The 21,707-nt window shown below is 41.3% G+C and overlaps 1 protein-coding gene across 1 annotated transcript in view; it reads right to left on the bottom strand.

The window, feature by feature from the left end:
- The window catches only part of LOC133045271 (ankyrin repeat domain-containing protein 26-like), a 35,503-nt gene extending 15,595 nt beyond the window's left edge, over positions 1-19,908 (bottom strand). The window contains exons 1-8 of the mRNA XM_061127557.1: positions 19,676-19,908; positions 17,021-17,135; positions 16,685-16,858; positions 12,174-12,280; positions 10,529-10,666; positions 9,204-9,271; positions 6,654-6,687; positions 5,471-5,540 (exon numbers count right to left, since the gene is read on the bottom strand). Coding sequence (XP_060983540.1) covers positions 5,471-5,540; positions 6,654-6,687; positions 9,204-9,271; positions 10,529-10,666; positions 12,174-12,280; positions 16,685-16,858; positions 17,021-17,135; positions 19,676-19,908 — 939 coding nt within the window. The remainder of the gene's footprint in view (positions 1-5,470; positions 5,541-6,653; positions 6,688-9,203; positions 9,272-10,528; positions 10,667-12,173; positions 12,281-16,684; positions 16,859-17,020; positions 17,136-19,675) is intronic.
- Positions 19,909-21,707: the final 1,799 nt, after the last annotated feature.

The raw sequence follows: 21,707 nt of genomic DNA on the forward strand, positions 1-21,707 counted from the left end.
AACTTGAATAAAAGAATTATAATCCCCCACTCCTCATTACTATATGATCTAACACAAAGAGCACAGGCTCTGGAGTCATTCAGATGTGGATTCAGATCCCAGTTTGGCCACTGACTAACCTGCAGGCACACTGAAACCATAATCACAGAAAACTAGCCAATCTGATCACAGGACCATTGTCTAACTCAATGAAACTGAGCCATGCCGAGTGGGGCCACCCAAGACGGATGGGTCATGGTGGAGAGGTCTGACAGTATGTGGTCCACTGGAGATGGGAATGGCAAGCCACTTCAGTATTCTTGCCTTGAGAACAGTACATGAACAGTATGAAAAGGCAAAATGATAGGATACTGAAAGAGGAACTCCCCAGGTCGATAGGTGCCCAATCTGTTACCGGAGATCAGTGGAGAAATAACTCCAGAAAGCATGAAGGGATGGAGCCAAAGCAAAACAAGACCCAGTTGTGGATGTGACTGGTGATAGAACCGAGGTCCGATGCTGCAAAGAACAATACTGCATGGGAACCTGGAATGTTAGGTCCATGAATCAAGGCAAATTGGAAGTGCTCAAACAGGAGATGGCAAGAGTGAATGTTGACATTCTAGGAATCAGCAAACTAAAATGGACTGGAATGGGTGAATGTAACTCAGATGACCATTATATCTACTACTGTGGGCAGGAATCCCTTAGAAGAAATGGAGTGGCCATCATGGTCAACAAAAGAGTCCCAAATGCAGGACTTGGATGCAATCTCAAAAATGACAGAATGATCTCTGTTCGTTTCCAAGGCAAACCATTTAATATCATGGTAATCCAAGCCTATGCCCCAACCAGTAACGCTGAAAAGCTGAAGTTGAATGGTTCTATGAAGACCTACAAGACCTTTTAGAACTAACTCCCAAAAGAGACGTCCTTTTCATTATAGGGGATTGGAATCCAAAAGTAGGAAGTCAAGAAACACCTGGAGTAACAGGCAAATTTGGCCTTGAGGTACGGAATGAAGCAGAGCAAAGGCTAATAGAGTTTTGCCAAGAGAACACACTGGTTATAGCAAACACCCTCTTCCAACAACACAAGAGAAGACTCCACACATGGACATCACCAGGATGGTCAACACCGAAATCAGACTGATTATATTCTTTGCAGCCAAAGATGGAGAATCTCTACACAGTCAGCAAAAACAAGACAGGCAGCTAACTGTGGCTCAGATCATGAACCCCTTATAGCCAAATTCAGACTTAAATTAGGGAGAAAGTAGGGAAAACCACTAGACCACTCAGGTATCACCTAAATCAAATCCCTTATGACTATACAGTGGAAGTGAGAAATAGATTTAAGGGACTAGATCTGATAGACAGAGTGCCTGATGAACCATGGATAGCAGACTGTTGTACATGAGGCAGGGATCAAGAATATCCCCAAAGGAAAGAAATGCAAAAAAGAAAAATGGCTGTCTGAGGAGGCCTTACAAATAGCTGTGAAAAGAAGAGAAGCGAAAAGCAAAGGAGAAAAGGAAAGATAGTCCTATTTGAATGCAGAGTTCCAAAGAATAGCCAGAAGAGATAAGAAAGCCTTCCTCAGCAATCAATGCAAAGAAATAGAGGAAAACAACAGAATGGGAAAGACTAGAGATCTCTTTGACAAAATTACAGATGCCAAGGGAACATTTCATGCAAAGATGGGTTCGATAAAGGACAGAAATGGTATGGACCTAACAGAAGAAGAAGATATTCAGAAGAGGTGGCAAGAATACACAGAAGGAATGTACAGAAAAGATCTTCACGACCCAGATAATCACGATGGTGTGATTTCCCGCCTAGAACCAGACATCCTGGAATGTGAAGTCAGGTGGGCTTAAGAAAGCATCACTATGAACAAAGCTAGTGGAGGTGATGGAATTGCACTTGACCTATTTCAAATCCTGAAAGATGATGCTGTGAAAGGGCCGCACTCAATATGCCAGCAAATTTGGAAAACTCAGCAGTGGCCACAGGACTGGAAAAGGTCAGTTTTCATTCCAATCCCAAAGAATGCTCAAACAACCACACAATTGCACTCATCTCACACACTAATAAAGTAATGCTCAAAATTCTCCAAGCAAGGCTTCAGCAATACGAGAACTGTGAACTTCCAGATGTTCAAGCTGGTTTTAGAAAAGGCAGAGGAACCAGAGATCAAATTGCCAACATCGGCTGGATCGTAGAAAAAGCAAGAGAGTTCCAGAAAAACATCTATTTCTGCTTTATTGACTATGCCAAAGCCTTTGACTGTGTGGATCACAATAAACTGTGGAAAATTCTGAAAGAGACGGGAATACCAGACCACCTGACCTACCTCTTGAGAAACCTATACACAGGTCAGGAAGCAACAGTTAGAACTGGACATGGAACAACAGACTGGTTCCAAATAGGAGTACATCAAGACTGTACACTGTCACCCTGCTTATTTAACTTAAATGCAGAGTATATCATGAGAAACGCTGGGCTGGAAGAGGCACAAGCTGGACTCAAGATTGCTGGAAGAAATATCAATAACCTCAGATATGCAGATGACACCACCCTTCTTACAGAAAGTGAGGAGGAACTAAAAAGCCTCTTGATGAAAGTGAAAGAGGAGAGTGCAAAAATTGGCTTAAAGCTCAACATTCAGAAAACTAAGATCATGGCATCTGGTCCCATCACTTCATGGGAAATAGACGGGGAAACAGTGGAAAGTGTCAGACTTTATTTTTGGGGGGCTCCAAAATCACTGCAGATGCTGATTGCAGCCATGAAATGAAAAGACGTTTACTCCTTGGAAGGAAAGTTATGACCAACCTAGATAGCATATATAAAAGCAGAGACATTACTTTTCCAACAAAGGTCCATCTAAGTCAAGGCTATGGTCTCTCCAGTGGTCATGTATGGATGTGAGAGGTGGACTGTGAAGAAAGCTGAGCACCGAAAAATTGATGCTTTTGAACTGTCATGTTGGAGAAGACTTTTGAGAGTCCCTTGGACTGCAAGGAGATCCAACCAGTCCATCCTAAAGGAGATCAGTCCTGGGTGTTCATTGGAAGGACTGATGCTGAAGCTGAAACTCCAGTACTTTGGCCACCTAAGGTCTTGAAGACTTGACTCATTGGAAAAGACCCTGATGCTGGGAAGGATTGGGGGCAGGAGGAGAAGGGAGCGACAGAAGATGAGATGGCTGGATGGCATCACTGACTTGATGGACATGAATTTGTGTAAGCTCCAGGAGTTGGTGATGGACAGGGAGGCCTAGCGTGCTGCGATTCATGGGGTCGCAAAAAGTCCGATATGACTGAGCGACTGAACTGAACCTTCTCATGGGGTAAGCATTATGACAGATGACATCAGAAACCACAGATGTTCCTCTCCTTACGCCAATTGACTGCTCTGCAAATACTATGACACCCACCAGATTATTTTCTCTACTAAAATGTTCTAGAAAAAAAAAATTTATCCCTGGGAGTTTAGAGCACTACTGAAAAACTAAGACATTTAAATTAATCACTATATTGTGAAATTTGCTTACATGACTTCTACATGCATGAATTATCACTTGGGAAGGGAAATATGAAAGTCTAGATTTTAGTAGAACCTCATTTAGATAGGTTAAAAGTACAAACAGGATAAGCTACTTCTATTCTGTTTGTTAAACAGCTAAAGGCAAATGATTGTTTCAATTCAGTTCCTTCAAAGAAAAAGGGAGAAAGAGCAAGAGTAAACCTGTAGGGAAATGATCATGAATGAAAGCCACAAACACACTAAACAGAAAGCCATGATCAAACATGTTCACAACAGAGGCAGAGAGAGATGGACTTAAGGAATAGACACTGAAGGAAAGTATTCTGCAAGGAAAAATTAGGATAACAGTAAAAAAAAGCAAAAAAGGTGGGGGAGGAAAAGAAAGCAGAGAGAGACATTCCTAGTCAAGTACAAACTTAAGGGAATAAAATAAGCATAATAAGGCTTGTGGAAAAACACGCACAAATAAAATGTATATACAATAGATCAGTAATACATCAGTATTTTTAAGGATATACTTGAACAAAGCCTCTGTTTTATATGCTTTTATTAATATATAAATTACGCATCTATACTGTTCTGCAAATTTTATGAAAATATCAAGATACATTGTCTATAAAACATATACTAAAGACAGAGGCTTTTGTTCACAATATATCCCTAATATAGCGATCTGTATTACTCCAAAACTTTTGTTTATAAATACTACCGTATTAGAGTTGAATTTTGCCACTGTAAAAAGTGTCATTTGATTAGCCACACATGGTCATCTATCACTACCTGAATGTTGTAAAGTATTCCTTGAGAGAGAGAAAAATTGATTAAGAAATATTCCTAACTATTCACTGGGAAAAAGAACTGGTAATCAAAATTCTGAGGAGAAAGTATGGCTTGAAAAGAAACATTTAATGGAACACAAGATGGGGCAAAAAAGGTCAAAAATTTTCACCTAAATTTCTCATCTCACAACGAGTGGACACTGAAAAAAATACTGTAAGCTTTCACTTTTCACGTATTTCTTACTTATTTCCTTGTTATGCAGGACCCCCTTCCTCAACATAACACAACTGAACTATATTACCTGTAACATTACACAGGATACCGTTTGTCTCTTCATTTATTCACATTCAATAACTATTAACACGGTTCTTACACTCGAGACCTATGCTACGTGCTCCAGGAGATGCACAACTGTTTCCTGAACTCCACTAGCTTACACTGACACGGGGCTCTAAGATGAACACTTAAATCACAATAACACAAAAGGTCTGAAATCTGAAGGTTTAGACTGTGACACAGGACATGGGGTAGGTCTTTTTAAAAATACAATAGAAAAAAAATCCCGAGTTGCAAGTTTTATCTCACGGTTATTAAAAGTCTCTGCTTCTATGAAGGGAAAGTCGATCAGTCGTGTCCGAATCTTTGCAACTCCATGGACTCTATGGCCCATGGAATTCTCCAAGCCAGAATACTGGAGTGGGTAGCTGTTCTCCAGGGGATCTTCCCAACCCAGGGATCGAACCCAGGTCTCCACCATTGTAGGCAGATTCTTAACTGTCTGAGTATTGCACTGTGAGTATTGCAAAAGTCATGTCCTTATGGTTTAAAATTCACAGTAAGAGTCTTTATCCTTGACCAAAATTCATAGTTCCTTCATTGTGGAAAAACTTTTCCAATACAATTTTCCTGTCACTCTATTTTCCAGCCCATTGTTTTCTTCACCCCACCTTCATTATTCACCAAAGTGAAAAATGAAAAAAAACAACAACTAGTCATATTTCTATAAAATAGTTTGCTCTGAAGAACATTCCATTATAAATATAAAACAGTGAGAGGGACACCATTGCTGAATATAAGAGTAAATACTACATGAAGCTAAATTCATAGTATGGAAACTAAATTCATAGTATGGAAACTAATTTCACAAGAGTGCACTGTACCTTGGTTTCAAAATCTAAGACTTCATCATCTGACGGAGGCCATGAGTCAGCACCAGGTGTGTTGGAAAACCTTTAGAGCATAAACATACAACAAAAATGAGTGAGTTCATTTCTTTCAATGAAGAAAAACAGCAGCAAGTGAAAGTTTGGCTATCTATGCAGTAAACGAAGTTTCTTGACATAATTAAAATTTGGCCTCTGTTTCCAAACATTTTTTTTTTAGATATTTTGATGCGGACCATTTTTAAAGTCCTTATTGAATTTGTTGCCATGTTGCTTCTGTCTTATGTTTTGGCTCTTTGATCTCAAGGAATGTGGGAACTCAGTCCCTCTGACTGGAGATCGAACACACACCACCGGCATTGGAAGGAGAAGACTTATTAACCATCTTAACCACTGCACCCCCAGAGAAGTCTCCAAAAAAGATGTTAGTTACCTATTTCTGCTTCCATCTCTCCCAACCTATGACATATCTAGGGAAGACTCATTCTTAGTTTCCATTAACAAAGACTGACAGCCAATATATTTGCAAAGCCTGAAAATAATATGTTTTCACCAAGTCCTAGTAGCTGAACTGAAAATCTAATTCATGGACTGACATAACTTTTGTTTGCCCAAAGTGGAATAAAGCTGACGACTTAAAGCAGGATATGCTGTTCCTTCTCCATTGTCTGTCCCTGGTTCAGAGACTAATCTGTGTCCATCAAAAATGGCAGTCTTCGTCCTTCAGCAGGGGAATCACTTATGGAGAAGGCCCCATTCCTCCCTTTACTGTAAAGGGGATACAGGAGTCCCCCGCAATGTCTAAAACTGAAAATGGACACAAGTCAAAGAACTAATTTATATGTTTCACTTATATGCTACCCGGGTACTTCTCAATTTCTGCTGAGGGACACGAGAGTGGATGTTGGAGCCAGGCATGCCAGCTGTCAAATCACAGGTCAACTCATTTTAACCATGGAATCATGGGTCAATTCATCAACCTCCCGAACCACAGTTGCCTGATTAAGTAAAGCAGGACACAGTGATTCACGACGCTGCTCTGATGACCCGTGAGGTCACAGACGTCGCGCACATGATGCAGTCTCTGACCCAGAGCAGGACGCGCAGCGAGCAGCAGCTTCTCTTCTCTGTCTGTTCTCCTAGTGACACATGCAAGTTTTGAAAATCCGCCAAATCCTACCTGCTTAAAGAGTCTTCTTCAGAACTCGTATCCACTGTTAAAGAAAAAAGGAAGACACATTTTAAATCAACAAAAGAAAAACACAGACTATTAAAACCTCAAGACTGGTGTTTTGTTTAAAAGTATTCCTTTGGAACCACGCCTGGAGACCACACTAGAGGGAACAGTGATTATACTGTACTCATGGGCCATTAATGCCTGAGAACCACTCCTCTCCTTCATGGTCATCAAAGGCAGAACAGAAAAAGAAAGAACTGCTGATACAAGGACCATAATGCTAACCAACCTCTAGGAGACTGACAGAAAATGATACTACACCGTTAATAGAATCAGTACTATAAACTGACAATAGCACACTTGAACAGCACAGTATTTCTCGACTTCCATTCCCTGGAGCAGTGAACAGAGCCTACAGGTGTCTTGCTGGGACATAACACAAATTCTCTGGCTCTTCAGTCCCAGGATGAAAATGCCCTACCACAAGGAAGCCTGGTCTACAGGTGCTGAACTTCAGAGCGTGGTAAAACATAGGAAACAAAGTCTTCCTGGCCCTCTTTCCAAATGCAAGAGAAGTATGAAAGATGTAGTGATTCCAGGTTTAGCAAGGATAATCTCTTGACAGGGAGGTGGGGGAGGGTAACTGGGTAAAGGGGGTCAACTGGGTGGTGAGGATGGGGACTGGACTTGTAGTGGTGAGCATGCTGCAGGGTACTCGGAGGCTGAGCATTTTTAATGTTTTAAATATCTATGTGTACATACTAATAAATGTGAAAAGGATAATCTCTTGAGACTATCACCTTCCACTGTTCAAGAGTATCTGGACCACCTAGAGCAGGATGGTCCAAACAGTGCTGTGTTCTACTGAGGGATATCATTACATCAATCCTCCCCATTATATGGCAAAGGCTGGTAGAAATCATGCTTTTTCAGCTTGGAAGGCATTCGGCATCAGACCCTAAGCTGATGAATAAGGGGAGGGAGGGAAGGACAGAGGAAGCTATGGACTCTGGTGCTGTTGGACAACATTTCACGTGTGTCGTCATGATCTGATGCTGGAGGGAAGACTCACGTGCAGTGACTCCACGGGGAGGGGAGCACTGCAAGCTCGAGCCTGGAGGGCAGGGGCAGTGACTTTTACATGTTTGCACCCTGTGACATCAGAACAAGGCTCAGGACACAAAAGACACTTGAAAGTTATCTCTTTGGTGAACAAATGAAGAAATAAACAAGAATGTTTGCTTTGAAAACTCTGTTTCAAAAACTATAGAAATTAACCAGGGACAACTCTATTCTATTCCGAGCATGCTGAAGACCAAGACTCTATGTCATCTCTGTATCTCCTCTAACGTCTAAAACCAACCTACAGAACTTCTTTGGTGGATGTTGTTGCTGTTCAGTCACTGAGTCGTGTCCGCCTCTCTGTGACCCGATGGACTGTACCTCACCAGGCTCTTCTGTCCATGGGACTCCCCAGGCAAGAATACTGGAGTGGGTTGCCATTTCCTTCTCCAGGAGCTCTTCCCGATCCAGGGCTGGAACCCGTACCTCTGGCATTGGCAGGCGGATTCCTTTCTGCTGAGCCCCCTGGGAAGCCCCCTTTGATTAGACAGAGGTGACCTAGGTTTAAAGGTGTTCTCAGACAGCTTGTACAATGTGCTAGATGTCACATTGAGGGGACATGGTGGTGTTTTTGCTCATGTGAAGTGTGTTGGTTCTTTTATTAGAATCTGCAGAGTCCCAAGTTGATCTATTTGAAAATCTATTATGATCATCTTTTAAATAATGGCAACAGAACATGGTGTTCTTACAAAACTATACTATCATGACAATTATCCAACACACAGAAGAAAACATCTGGTTCTAATGAAGTCAACCTATCTCACTCTTTTTGGATCTGTGAGGAATAAAATTGGTAATAGAGACCTTGTTGACACAATAGGCAAAATAACCGGTGCTTCTCAACTAGGCATCGCTTTTCTGATCTGTACTATTAGAAGGTATCTTCCGAAAGTAATCTCTTCCTGGTATGCTGCACACTGGTTCAGCACTGCAGTTCTTCTTGTTTATCACTTCTTATCCTACCAGGAAGGGACTGTTGAGGTTCCCGGTTTAAACGATGGTAACTTTTTTAATGAGACCAATCACTGCACAGTAAGTAATAACTACTCATTCACTAAATGCAAACTATTTGTAAAAATTAAAGCTCCACTTTTATAAGAAGTCAATTTGCTATAATAGGATTACAGATGAAATATATATCATACTAACTCAAACATTTTTTGTAATGTACATAAAAATCTAATACAGGATTTTAGGGGCTGTAATTAAACACATGGAAAGCTTCTCAGACAATACTGTCTCTGATGTTAAATTACCTACAATTAACTTCTTTAACAATTCTGAAGACTAGACTATTAAGAAATTAATTTAACAACACACATGCAATTTACACTAATTTTATCATAGTTCTTTGATTATTGAAATTTCCTCACTCCTACTTTATCTATGGTAGAATCACCAAGAGTAATTCATTATTATCAGATGACGTACCTGGGTTGCTCTTTTCGGGAGGAGTTTTAGGCCTCTTTTCTTTATTTTCAGAGATCAGTTGGCAAATGCTATGTGTTAAAAATGTGATAAATAATATTTGAACACTAATAGGAAAAAAAACTACCAACTATGTTAAATTCTTAGATTATTTCAGACAATGTCAGCGATAATATCAAAACTACAATTGTCCCATACATTTCAAGTTTCTAAGTTCTACCACGTTTTATTTAGCATGTATTTAAAGGAGAAAGAAAAGGAAGATGAAGTAGTCATGAACTGAGGGCAATAGAGCTCAGTAGATTAACTAGATTTAGCTTGGCATATGAAAACTCTTTCCAACTCGCAAATCCTAGCTCTGTAACCGACTGCTCTTTGTTCCGAGAGAATTGCTTCTCTTGAGTTCAAAGTCATCCTCTCCACAACTGGGATCTTACTGCCTTATTTCACAAGGGGATTAAGAGGAGGTAATGAGATAATATATCCCCAAAATGCTTGCAGAAACAGTCAAAGAATGGAATAATTTGCTCTTGATCGTTATTGTTGGAACTACTTTGGAATTCCAAGTAAAACCAATGTGTGTTTTCTTATATGTTTAGCATTCAAGGGTTTCAGGAAACTGTTATTAATTATGGTGATTAGTGTTCTCTGTGGTTTGTAATTTAGGGAATCTCAGCTCTTATATAATTTGTACCTACATTTATTTATAAAATATGAACTCACTACATTAGGTAACATAATTATCCCCCATTACTGCAGCTAATCACACCAAGCACAGAAAACTAATCACAATCAAGACCTGGCCTGGACCACTACTCTCCCTTCTCTACCTGCTCAAACTCTCAACCAGCAGATCTTTCTGACAATGATGCTTAATCTCCATGTTCATCTCTGATTCACGTGGAAGACATAACCCTACTCTTACAGTGGATACTGCCAAGTCCCAGGCAGGGCTTACCTCTCTGAATTCCTCTCTGAACTAACTTACTTGAGATTTAAGGAGTTCTGGTGAATGGGTTCCTTGTGAGACAGACTCAGAAAACATTTACGGTTGAGGCAGATAAATCCTTTGGAAGATTTTCATTATTGCAGGAAACAGACCCCATGAGGGGGCCAACCCTCCATGTAACTATGGAATCTCAGGCAAGCTGACACCCACTACTCTGGGAAGGATGACAGGGAACCTATGACCCAAGGAAAGGTGCCCCCACAGGATAGAAGCTGCCTGCACCGAACAGAAAACTCTCACTGGTCATGTAACAAGTGACAGTGAAAATTCTTTTTGGCGGCAGTTTAGTGATCATGGGCACTTTAATGTGGACACTTACATATTAAAACCACTCAGAGCAGCATATTCTTCTGCAGTCCGTCCAAAGACATCTTGAGAAAAGATGTCAGCACCTCGCTGCAGGAGAAGACTGACGACACTCATAGACTCGTAACGGACAGCAAGGATGAGGGCGGTTCTACAACAACACAGAGACGACGTCACCCTCAGGAAGCTGAGTGAACTGACAGAAACGGCTGGTTTGATGTGCTTTACCAAGGTAACATCTTGCCCTCCCATGAAGAACTGACCATTTACACGCTCAAGTGTACATCCTTGTAAATGACCTCCAAGGCTAAAATGAAGCGACGGAAGAGCAGCCTCCTGTCCCACTGGGATGGCACATAGCAGCACTTGCTATTTCAAAAGTCCCTGATGGGGAGGGACTTCCCTGGTGGACCAGGGGCTGTGACTCCAGGCTCCCAAGGCAGGGGGCCCAGGTTCCATCCCTGGACAGGGAACTTCATCCCACATGCTGCAACTGAGAGTTCCCACGACTAAGACCCCACGCAGTCAAATAAATAAATGCTTTTCAAAAACAATATCAAAGTCCTTGATGGACAAGAAACTGTGCTGAGGTCACTTATCTGAGGCAGGTGACTATTTAAGGAACGAATCCCCCATTTCCTCCTTAGTCTGATATATTATGCTTCAAAGTCAGCTAGAGGGTGGGTTAAGCAAAGGCTATTTGCTGGCTTAAAACAAAAATATTAACAATAATGGAAATAAAAATAGTCACCGTGGCACTTAATGATGTGGACAAGCATGTGCTCTTCACTAAATGAAATACTATGTATACGCACAGCCACCTTTCAAGGACGCATTACTATTTGCCCTTTTGTATCAGGAAACTTATTTGCTGATGATAAGTAATGTGCCCAAGGTCATAACCCTAACAGGGAGGAAAGCTAGGAGCTGAACCCAGTCTGAATGTAAAGCCCATCATTTTCGTCTGTGTCATCCACCTCTGACTTATCTTTGTTGAAGCAACTGTTTATCCAATTAAACCTATCATTCTTCCTTCTACCTTCATTTAAAATGAAAACATCAAAATGTACTAGAAATAAAAAGGGAAAAAAAACTGATGAGCCCACAGTATCTGGTGACAGTGATTACTAACCACTTTTTGTTGTTGTTTAGTCACTAAACTGTGAAGGACTCTTCTGCAATCTAATAACATCAGTATTTTTCAAAGAAAGTAATTGAAAGCAAAGAGTCACCCAAAAGACAAAATCAAGTCCTTTATGTTTAGTATGCATCTTTTAAGGAAAAATATATATGAAGTAGAGGTTAAACAATCATTATAAAAGAATTAAGAAATTCGATACTGTCATAAGGTAAACTAAAAAGCAGAATCCATATTGTATAAAGCTAATGAAACTAGTATGAAATCCCTCAGCTCCTACAAGATCAACCAGAAAAAAGAACAGGTTGCATATGACATCACTCAATATTATAAAGGAATATGAATCCTGCTATATATCTCTGCTATATAGTTTTTCACGACTCCCAGTCAGAATAATTGGTTTTCTACCTAACTGATGAAGTGTTGATCACAAATGACACCTTATTAATTTAATCTTTATCTTGATGTTAGCACCCAAGAACAGCACTAAGGTTTTTAAAAAGAAAAAGAACAACTGTACCTTTTCATCTTATCAACCGCGTGTACATTTGCTTCTTTCTTTACTAAAAATTCCACCATTTGCTGTTTCCTTTCACTTATGGCCAGTAATAGTGGTGTGAGGTCATCCTGTAAAACAGGAAAAACCATTTCGAATGTACCCAGTTAACTTATTTCTAAACTGAACTGAAAATCATGCAATAGATTCTCTGAACTTAAACATATAATTCAGAAAGCAAATAAACGGGAGCCCCTCCTCCTCTTCCCCCGGCGCACCTTCTATCTCTTCAAGATGCTCCTCCTCCTGGCCTTCCCTGGGGGTCCAGGGGCTAAGATTTGAGCTCCCAAGCAGGGGGTCCAGGTTCCATCCCTGGTCAGGGAACTAGAGTCCAAGTGCCGAAACTCAAGATCCCACCTGCCACAGCTAGACCCAGTGCAGCCAAATACGTCTTTTGAAAAGGGAAAGAATAAAATGCTCCTCCTCTCCCTCTTCCAAAGATGAACCACAGAGTCATTCTCTAAAACTCACTTTCAACATTTACTGGTTCCAAGGATCTTTGCTTCTATCATAGTATCTATCAGGAATATTGTAGTATTTACTTGCTCCATTACCAGTCTCAACACTCCTCCAGACAGAACCAATTAGCTACTTGATTTAGTAGCTGCATATTTTAGGAGCAATGCTGAGGCAGGAATACATCATATTATCTGTAGCATGCATAACCTATCCAAGGATGACCAAGAGTAACCTCATGAGGTTTACAGACATTCCAATGGGAATGTTATCCTCTACATGAACATGCAAAGAGAAAGGTTGTTTTCTTTTCGTCCAAAAAAACCAACTGTGGGCACCATGTTTCTCGGCTTTCTCAGCAAAGTCTCTTGAAATTTAATCTTACTCATTCTCCTTTGCTTGTTCCTTCCCCCGCCCTTAAGTTAAACTGACAGGTCAGCATTAGCTAGATGCTGTCTGATGCAGAAAAACACCGCTTATCTTCAAAGACCTTTCTTGACGGCTCTCATGTGATGACCTCCAGACCTCCAGGAAGAAGTTTCCTGAATCCCAGAGTTCTGGTCTCTGTCTTGCTTTATGGCTTTTAGTGAAGGATTTCAAGGTAAGTTACCAATAAATATGCACTCAGCATTTTCTCGGGGAGTTGCTCTTCCGTGAACTCTCCCCACGCTCTCTCTCATAATCCTGTGTGTCTGGGAGACTCATTCAGTGTGAAACCGCCACAACCAACTTAAAAATTCTAATTTGAAAAATTCAATCCCATCCTTAAGAGATTCTTTTAAAATATGGAATCAATTACAGATTAATTAGGCTGTCTTTAAAACTTTGAAATAGTTATCAAAATAAACTATAAATCAAGAATTGGAAACTCAAATGCTTATGGAGGGGGAAACCTGGTGACCTAAGTGAAAAAGCCAGGTGAGGCTGGCAAACCCGCAAACACATGCCCCATACAGAAGGGGAAGCCTCCACATGCAGACCAAACACTAGAATGGGCTCAAGGGGGACCAGATTTGGGTCTCTGAGAAGCCTGAAACACAGACATCAGCGTGAGTTTGCTAAATTTTAAATGTTGACTCAGCTTGTGGAGGTAGGTAAGCTAAACATAACCAAGGACCACATTTGGTCTGTAGCCCATTTGTGCTTTTAAAACGTTTTGCTAAAAAAAAAAAAAAAAAGAAGAAAAAAAAAAAAAACGTTTTGCTGTTTCCAAACAGGTGGGTATAAAGCAAATATTTGTATGTGAAAGCTTTCCTTTCTTGAGTATCATGTGGTTCACAAGAAAAGTGGGTCTCAATATGTAATAAAAATTGCTATTGACTCATAATTTTATTAAAATAAATTTAAAAAACAAGACTCAAAATTCCCACATGAAGAATGTTTCCACTGCCTGTTAAAACTACAATCTCTTTCTAGAATTCTCCCAGATTATTAACCAAATGGTTAGTGAGTTCCTAAGACTGCTGAAACTAAATGATTCAAACAATCCCCATCTGGACTAACTTCATGGGTTTTGATGTTTAAAGCTGTCCTCTCGCTTATGCCAGGGCTCAGCAAATCTAACAGACACACTGCAAGAGTCTGTCCTGCTGACACCAAAAGAAGGCTCATGAATTACTGTTAGCGCAGTCAGGAAAACCCTGTTGGTAACAAACATTGTTGACCTAATGACCTGGTTGGTAACAGAAGGTGTAAAATTCTTAAAGGGTCAGACTCTACACATGAAGTGACTTGGCCATGAGCAAATCTCTAAAGACTCTTGGAGTGTCACTGAATAATTAGTGGTTGGAAGAAAAAGGAGTTATATCACTCAAGCCAATAGATATTGCCAAAAATGTTCCTTTTAACTTCTCAATCACAGAGGCAGAGGAAAAAGTCAGGCTAATATTGCTGCAAAGGAGGGAGCTGATGGAAGTAGCTAGCATTGATCAAACTCCAACTCTTCTATAGATTACTTATTTTTGAGATAGGTGCACTAGAAATTATACTTAATCACTCCATAGTTCTTCACCAAGGATCCTATCAGAATCTCAAGGAAATATTTCTAAATACACAAGTCCAGGCCTTCCTCGATTTATTCCATCAAAATCTTCAGGGAACAGCCTAGGTTTGTAATTTTTATAAACTTTCCCAACGGATTGTGGTTTTCACCAGCACAATCTAGCTGAGAATTAGCCCAGCAAACATTCCAGTCTCATCTCTAACCCACATGGCCAATCCCTTCTCTTACTTGAGGATTTGAAGAGAAAAGAAGAGTGTAAGCGGCAAGAGTCATCAAAACAGAATTAAATTTTCCTGGGTAAATAATGGTAGAACAGGGACTAATAAACACAAAAGGCAACCTGATCTCATTGTTTATAAACCCCTTCCTTTCCATCAAGACCTTCTAGATTGAGAGCAGAGTCTGGACTCTTATCTAACTGGCTGTTTCTGCCAGAATAGGATAATATTTCTGTTCAATATTTGTTCTTCTCTCTTCTTTCCAACTTAATCACCACCTTTTCACTGCTGATCTGATTTCTGCAGAGTCTTCCTAAAATTGATACCTAGGCAAGTCTCCAACTCATTCAATCTCTTTCTCAAAATAACAACTATTATACCTGAAACTGAAAAGCACCTTACCAAAATACATAAACTGAAGGGGGAAAACAACAAAACCAAAACCTCAGGACTTCTGTGGTGGTCCAGTGGCTGGGTCTCAGCGCTCACAGTGTAGGGGGTCTGGGTTCAATCCCCGGTCAGGGAACTAGACCCTGCATGCTGAAACTAAGACCTAGCACAGCCAAATACATATTAAAAAAAAAAAACAAAACCCTCTTCTTGGCATTTCCCCAACTGCCAAAATTCCAGCCTGATCTGCGTTTTTCAGCTGCTCGCTCCTTTTCCTTTCCTTTTAGCCTCTGAAGCCTTGGGCAATGAGAGAGAAATCATTTTTATATAAATCATTTTTTCATAAAATTGGAATGTGTTAACAACAGCAACATTTCTATTATGTTGTCAAATGCTTGTTTGAGTTTTAAGACAAAGTCTACTTCCCCAAGGCAAATTTTGCATTACTGTGTTATTTTAGACTAATTAGAAAAAAACTTTTTTTTCAGTAAGGGAAAAATACTTGGAAAAAGTTTTACCTTTAACAATTGCTGTGTTATCACAAATATCTGCCATAAACACAAAAAAGAACGCTTCGCTCTCTAACGCTTCTTGAGCAATATCGTGATTTAAAGTGACATCTCAGACAATCAAGTGCTTTCAAAATATTTTCACTCAGGGAAGGCTGGAGCTTCCAAACAAGGAAAACTGCGCCCAGCTGTGAGAGTGGGGGAGCTCTCTCTGCAGCTCCTGGCGGGGCTGCAGCCATAGGAGAAAGAGCAGAAGGGGCAGCTTCACCATCACCAGCTCCCCACACTCAGCTGCAGCCCTGCCGAGCAGCCCCCCAGGGCTGAGTGTGGGAGACCCGAGGTGTGTACCTGGTGAACCAAGTGGTCACCAGCACAAGTGAACGCCCTGGCTGGTGTCAAACATGACCTGACCCACTTCACCGGATCTCAGAATAGGGTTCCTGGAGGGCTCAGGGCTCCAGGCCTGCTGCCTCCCTGGCCCACTTGCACCCCCCAGCTCCCCCTGCTGGGCACTGGTTCTCCTTCCTCCTACCCCCATCCCTCCCCCAGCAGCTGTGCCCATTCCCTGAGCCCCTGGAAGCAGCCACCCACCACATCACTTCACTCTCCCCAGGCCTTCAGTTTTTGTAGGACTTGAGCCTACCACCCATTCCTGAGCACTTTCTAGTGGGAAAATCTTCCTTCTGGGGTAGAAGGTGGCTGAGAGAGACAGCGTTGCCCTTTCTCTGGGCTCTGACATGTTCCACCCAACCCCTGACTTGGCTTTGGAGTTGTTTCCATGGTAACAGGGCCTGCTGGACACTACTCAGTCTATCTATTTACATCCTGTTATCAATAAAACACTATAGTTTAGAAAAATGCTTTGCCAATATTTTGTCAATAAAGTTAGTTGAGCTATACCTCGTTCCTGGCTTCTATATTGGCGTGATAGGAAAGCAGCTTTGCTGCGAGTGATATATTCTGGCAAAAGACAGCGTGGTGGAGCGCGGTGTTGCCATTGGCGTCCGTGAGGTTCGGGTCGGCGCCGTGCTCCAGCAGGAGAGTCGCGCACTCCTCCTCTTGGCATTCTACGGCCTGTCAGCGTTGTGCCAAGAAACAAGAGTGTGAGTTCTAGGAATTCAAAGGAAATAGCCCACAAGTTCACCACTTCCCTCTATTTCAACGAGATCAACTCATTGTTAGTCTCAGTAGTTAAATCACACCCATCTCGTGTGGACATGGTTCGCTGCCCCATACCTTCATCAGCGCGGTCTTGTTTTCACTGTCACAGAGGTTAGGCAGGCATCTTCTCGTCAGGAGGAGAGCCACCACTGCTGGATGGCCATTGGCACAGGCCAAGTGGAGGGCAGTCCTACGGAAGCAAGACAAGTTCTTAGGAAAATGTAGTGTAACTGTTTCAAAACAAACAACTCTGTGTGTGATTGAAAACACTCAACAGCATAGTACTCGTATGCCTCTAAAACAAATATTTCACTTTCTTCTGGAGAAAGAGCAGGATATTATTCGTTTAGCTCCTCTTGTTGCTGCTACTGCTGCTAAGTCGCTTCACTCGTGTCCAATTCTGTGCGACCCCATAGACGGCAGCCCACCAGGCTCCCGTCCCTGGGATTCTCCAGGCGAGAACACTGGAGTGGGTTTAGCTCCTCTTACACAGTAATGAAAGAACAGGCTACTTGAATAGAATGCGCGAGACCTTGAGATTCAGCTCAACTTGAGTTTAAATTTGACTTTGTCACTTATTAGCTCACCCTCTCTGTACCTCAATTTCCTCACCAACAAAATGGAGAGAGAGGGGTGGTTCTCTCACAGGACAGCACTGCGATGCTTAAATGAGACCCATGCACAGGGTTTAGAACTGTGCCCGGCACAGATCACAGCTAGTAATTGTTAGATTATACTATCATACTTACTACTACTACTGCCACCTCACAAGGACAACGTCTGAATGAAGTCAAAGGACATTACGCCTCCTTTGCAGATATGTTTAGAGGATTAGAGACAACATTGTACTTCGATGATTCTAATATGCTCCTTTTCTCACATTTTAACGTTTCTGACATTGGAATATAACTTATAATTCACAGACATTATAACTGTAAATTGTAGCATTTTTGTTTGTTCATTTCTCGTCTTTCCGGTTGTCTAATAACCATGAGGGGTTTTCGTCTAAGTTTCTTTAGAGATGATGCATATTATATATTATTATATAATACGGGTGCACAACACAGTGATCCCCAACTGTGAACGGTTACACCGCATTTAAAGTGACTATAAAATATTAACTATATTTCCCATGTTGGACAATATATCCTTGTAGCTTGCACGATTTTAGTTCTCTCGCCAGAGATTGAAACCTGGGCCCAGAGCAGTGAGTCTTAACCACTGGACGGCCAGGAAATTCCCAAGATTCCCTTGACTTCTGAAAAGGCTGAAAGTTGTCACGGGATACCAATCCTCACAAAAAATTCTACACTAAATTGAAAGTGACAAATTGTTTTTATCTGTGCCACATTCCTATGAGTGCCAGAAAGACAAGCCCTGTCTGCTCATCCGACTTCCCTACAGATAGCTTGCTCTACAGACAGTTTTAAATTTGGGGGGTTGCTAAATCAACTTTCAGATTTCTGGTTTTCTTCTTTTTGGTTTTTGGTGCCGAAACCCAGCAAACTCCACAATTCTTGCCTTTGAAATCACTCTTAGAAAGGTCCTTGGGGTGGGATATATGTATATTCCCAACCGATTTATGATGTTGTACAGCAGAAACCAACACAACATTGGAAAGCAATTACCATCTAATTAAAAAAATATTAAGGTTAATAACCAGTAGAACTAGAAAAAAAAGAAGGTCTTGGTCAGTGTGCAAAATGTATAAATAGCAATTTCAGTTGTCTTCTGGTACTTTTCTCACCCTGTGTGTTTAAAATTTTTGATCCATACTCTATTCGAAACTTTTTGGTGAGATAAAAATATCTAGTTACTTTTATCTAAATAGTTACCAGGTTATTTCTACACCATCTACACATAATTTATCTTCTCTGATAGAAAATGTCATCCAGCAAATTTTGATATCTAAAAGGGCAAATCTTTGCCTCCTACACAAAACTTTTAATTTCATCACAACAATTAAAGACAGCATGTCTAACCCAAAATCTTTAAAACCACGATCTGTTTCTTTAGTTTAAACATGGAAAGACCATATACCCTAGGAAAATGTCCTCCTCTTCAAGGACACAGCCAGCTTCCTACTTCAAAGCTGTCTTCTAAGGTCCTTCAGCAAGGAACATATACACATAAGCGTACACTGATATAAAACAGATATTGCATTGTATCTGAAGAATTTTTAATTCAGAAGTTGACCTGCCATGGAGATTATTTTCTCACTATGCAGTTTTCTGTAATATGTAACGTTATGGTATAAAAATGTGTACATTAAAAATAAGATGCCGACAACATCAAAAATCTGTCCACTGCCAATATCCACAATGGATGATCAATGGGAAGAAGAGTTTTCATAAATCACATGAGAAAAACAATGTGAGAGCTAGGAGTTCCAGAAGATTTCTTGAGGGCTATACAACTTGAGAGCTCTTACTCAAGAGGAGATCATGTTAACGCATGCATAACAACAAATGAAGAGGAGGAAGAGGAAGAAGAAAAAAAAAGATGCTATTCATGTTTCATTTCAGTTCTGTGATTACTGACATTCAGTTAAATAACTTTAAAACGACCAGTAAAGTGCTCTATGAGGGGAATTATTAGCAGGTCCGAAAGTAACTAAGGCTTTTGCAGCCTATCAAGTCTGTGGGGCGCTGGATCCAACAAAGGTGTCTGTGAGCTTTGGAGGGGAAACTCACAGGAGGGACCCCTGCCAGGCCCTTCCTCCCCGCTTACCTGTTCATCTTGTCCTTCTCGTTCAAGCCATTCTCTCCAAGCAACAGGACCTGCTGCACTTTAGCTACGTTGCCTACGCTGGCAGCTTTGTGGATCTTTCTGAGGTCCTTGTCTCGGATGTGGTACCAGGGCTGGAAGCTGGTTTTATGATGACCTCTGTCTCTCCCCAGGCTGATGGAGGAGCCGAAGGGTGACACGCCCTTCTTACTCCTGAAGCCAAAAAGCTTCTTCATCGCAGAGCCTACAGACTCCAAACACACCTCAACTCCCCCTCGGCTCTTCGCAGTCCCCTAAACCCAACACGAGCACTAGAGGTAAGCCAGAGCCGTCCCGCCACAACCTCCCAGCTGGGAAGCTCAACGGTTTGGAATCTTGCATCCCAGAATGATCGTTGCTAAGTGACACCTCTAAACACACTGCCCGTGTGCCAGAATGCCCAGTGTGCATGTGCAAGAACTGGAAATGCATTTTTTGAAAGAAACAAACAATATCAATAAACCCGTACCTAAGGTAAGAAGGAAAGAGAGGAAACTGAAAGAAACAGAAAGGAAAGCGACATTACAACAGATACCTTAGAAGTAAAGAAGCATAATCATAAGGGACCATTATTATTGATGAACAATTGCAAACTGGAAAACCTAGATAAATTCTGAAAAACATACCATCTGTCAAGACTAAAACAAGAAAAAGTAGAAAAACTCAACACTCCAATAAGAAATAAGGGGATTCAAATATTAATTTTAAAAAAAAAAACCTCCCAAAAGCTAAAAGCTTAGGACCAAATGGATTCAGAGAGCAAATCTACCAACATTCAAGTAAGAAGTAAAAGTAAGACTATGCTGAAAAAACACTTGACAAAATTCACAACCCATTCATGATTTTTAAAAAATACAATAAAATAGAAATATCCTCAATACAATAAAGGCCATTTATAAAAAGCATGAAAAGTGAAAGTGATAGTCGCTCAGTCGTGTCTGACTCTTTGCTAAGGCATGGACTATACACTCCATGGAATTCTCTAGGCCAGAATATTGGAGTGGGTAGCCTTTCCCTTCTCCAGGGGACCTTTCCAACCCAGAGATAGAACCCAGGTCCCTCGCATTGCAGGCAAATTCTTTACCAGCTGAGCACCAAGCAATCCCAGGAACACTGGAGTGGGTAGCCGATCCCTTCTCCAGTAGATCTTCCTGACCCAGGAATCGAACCAGGGTCTCCTGCATTCCAGGTGGATTCTTGACCAACTGAGTTAACAGGGAAGCTAGCTTACTTGGGGAAAGAGCGTCTGATAGGAGGAAAAGCAGGGACCAAGAAGCTTTGACCAGGATGGTGAGTAGAGGAAGGCTAATGATGAAGGTTCTCGACTGAAGAGGAGCAGGACTCAGGCCTAAACATTTCTGCCTGGACAAGACAAAGTACCAGTGGGCCAGGGCCAAGGAATGTGCTGCCGGGGAGGGGACAGAGGGGAACCCATCTCCTGGTTCCTCCAGCAGAAGCTGAGGAGCTGCTCCCCTCAGGGAAGGTTAAGTAGCCTCACCAAAGCCATCTGACAGTAAGTGATGGATCCAAGGTGGAAAACTCAATCGTCTTTCCTACTGCATAGCACGGGCCACTCTGATCAATGGTATGTGGCAACCTTGGATGGGAAGGGAGTTTGGAATGAACACTGGAGTATGTGTATCTTTTTGAATTAGTTTTCTCCAGATATATGCTCCAGAGTGGGACTTCTGGATCATACAGTAGTTCTATTATATTTTCAGCTTTTTAAGGAACTTCCATACAGTTCTGCATAGTGGCTGTACCAATTTACAGTCTTACCAATAATGTAGGAGGGTTTCCTTTCCTCTATATCCTCTCCAGCCTTTATTATTTGTAGACTTTTGGATGATGGCCATTCTGACCAGTGTGATGTCATACCTCATTGCAGGTCTGTCGTGCATTTCTCTGATAATTTGTGATGCTGAACATCATTTCATGTGCCTACGGGCAATCTGTATGTCTTCTTTGGAGAGCTGTCTATCACGGTCCTCTGCCC

The sequence above is a fragment of the Dama dama genome, chromosome 23, assembly GCF_033118175.1.
Source record: "Dama dama isolate Ldn47 chromosome 23, ASM3311817v1, whole genome shotgun sequence".
Taxonomy (NCBI): Eukaryota; Metazoa; Chordata; class Mammalia; order Artiodactyla; family Cervidae; genus Dama; species Dama dama.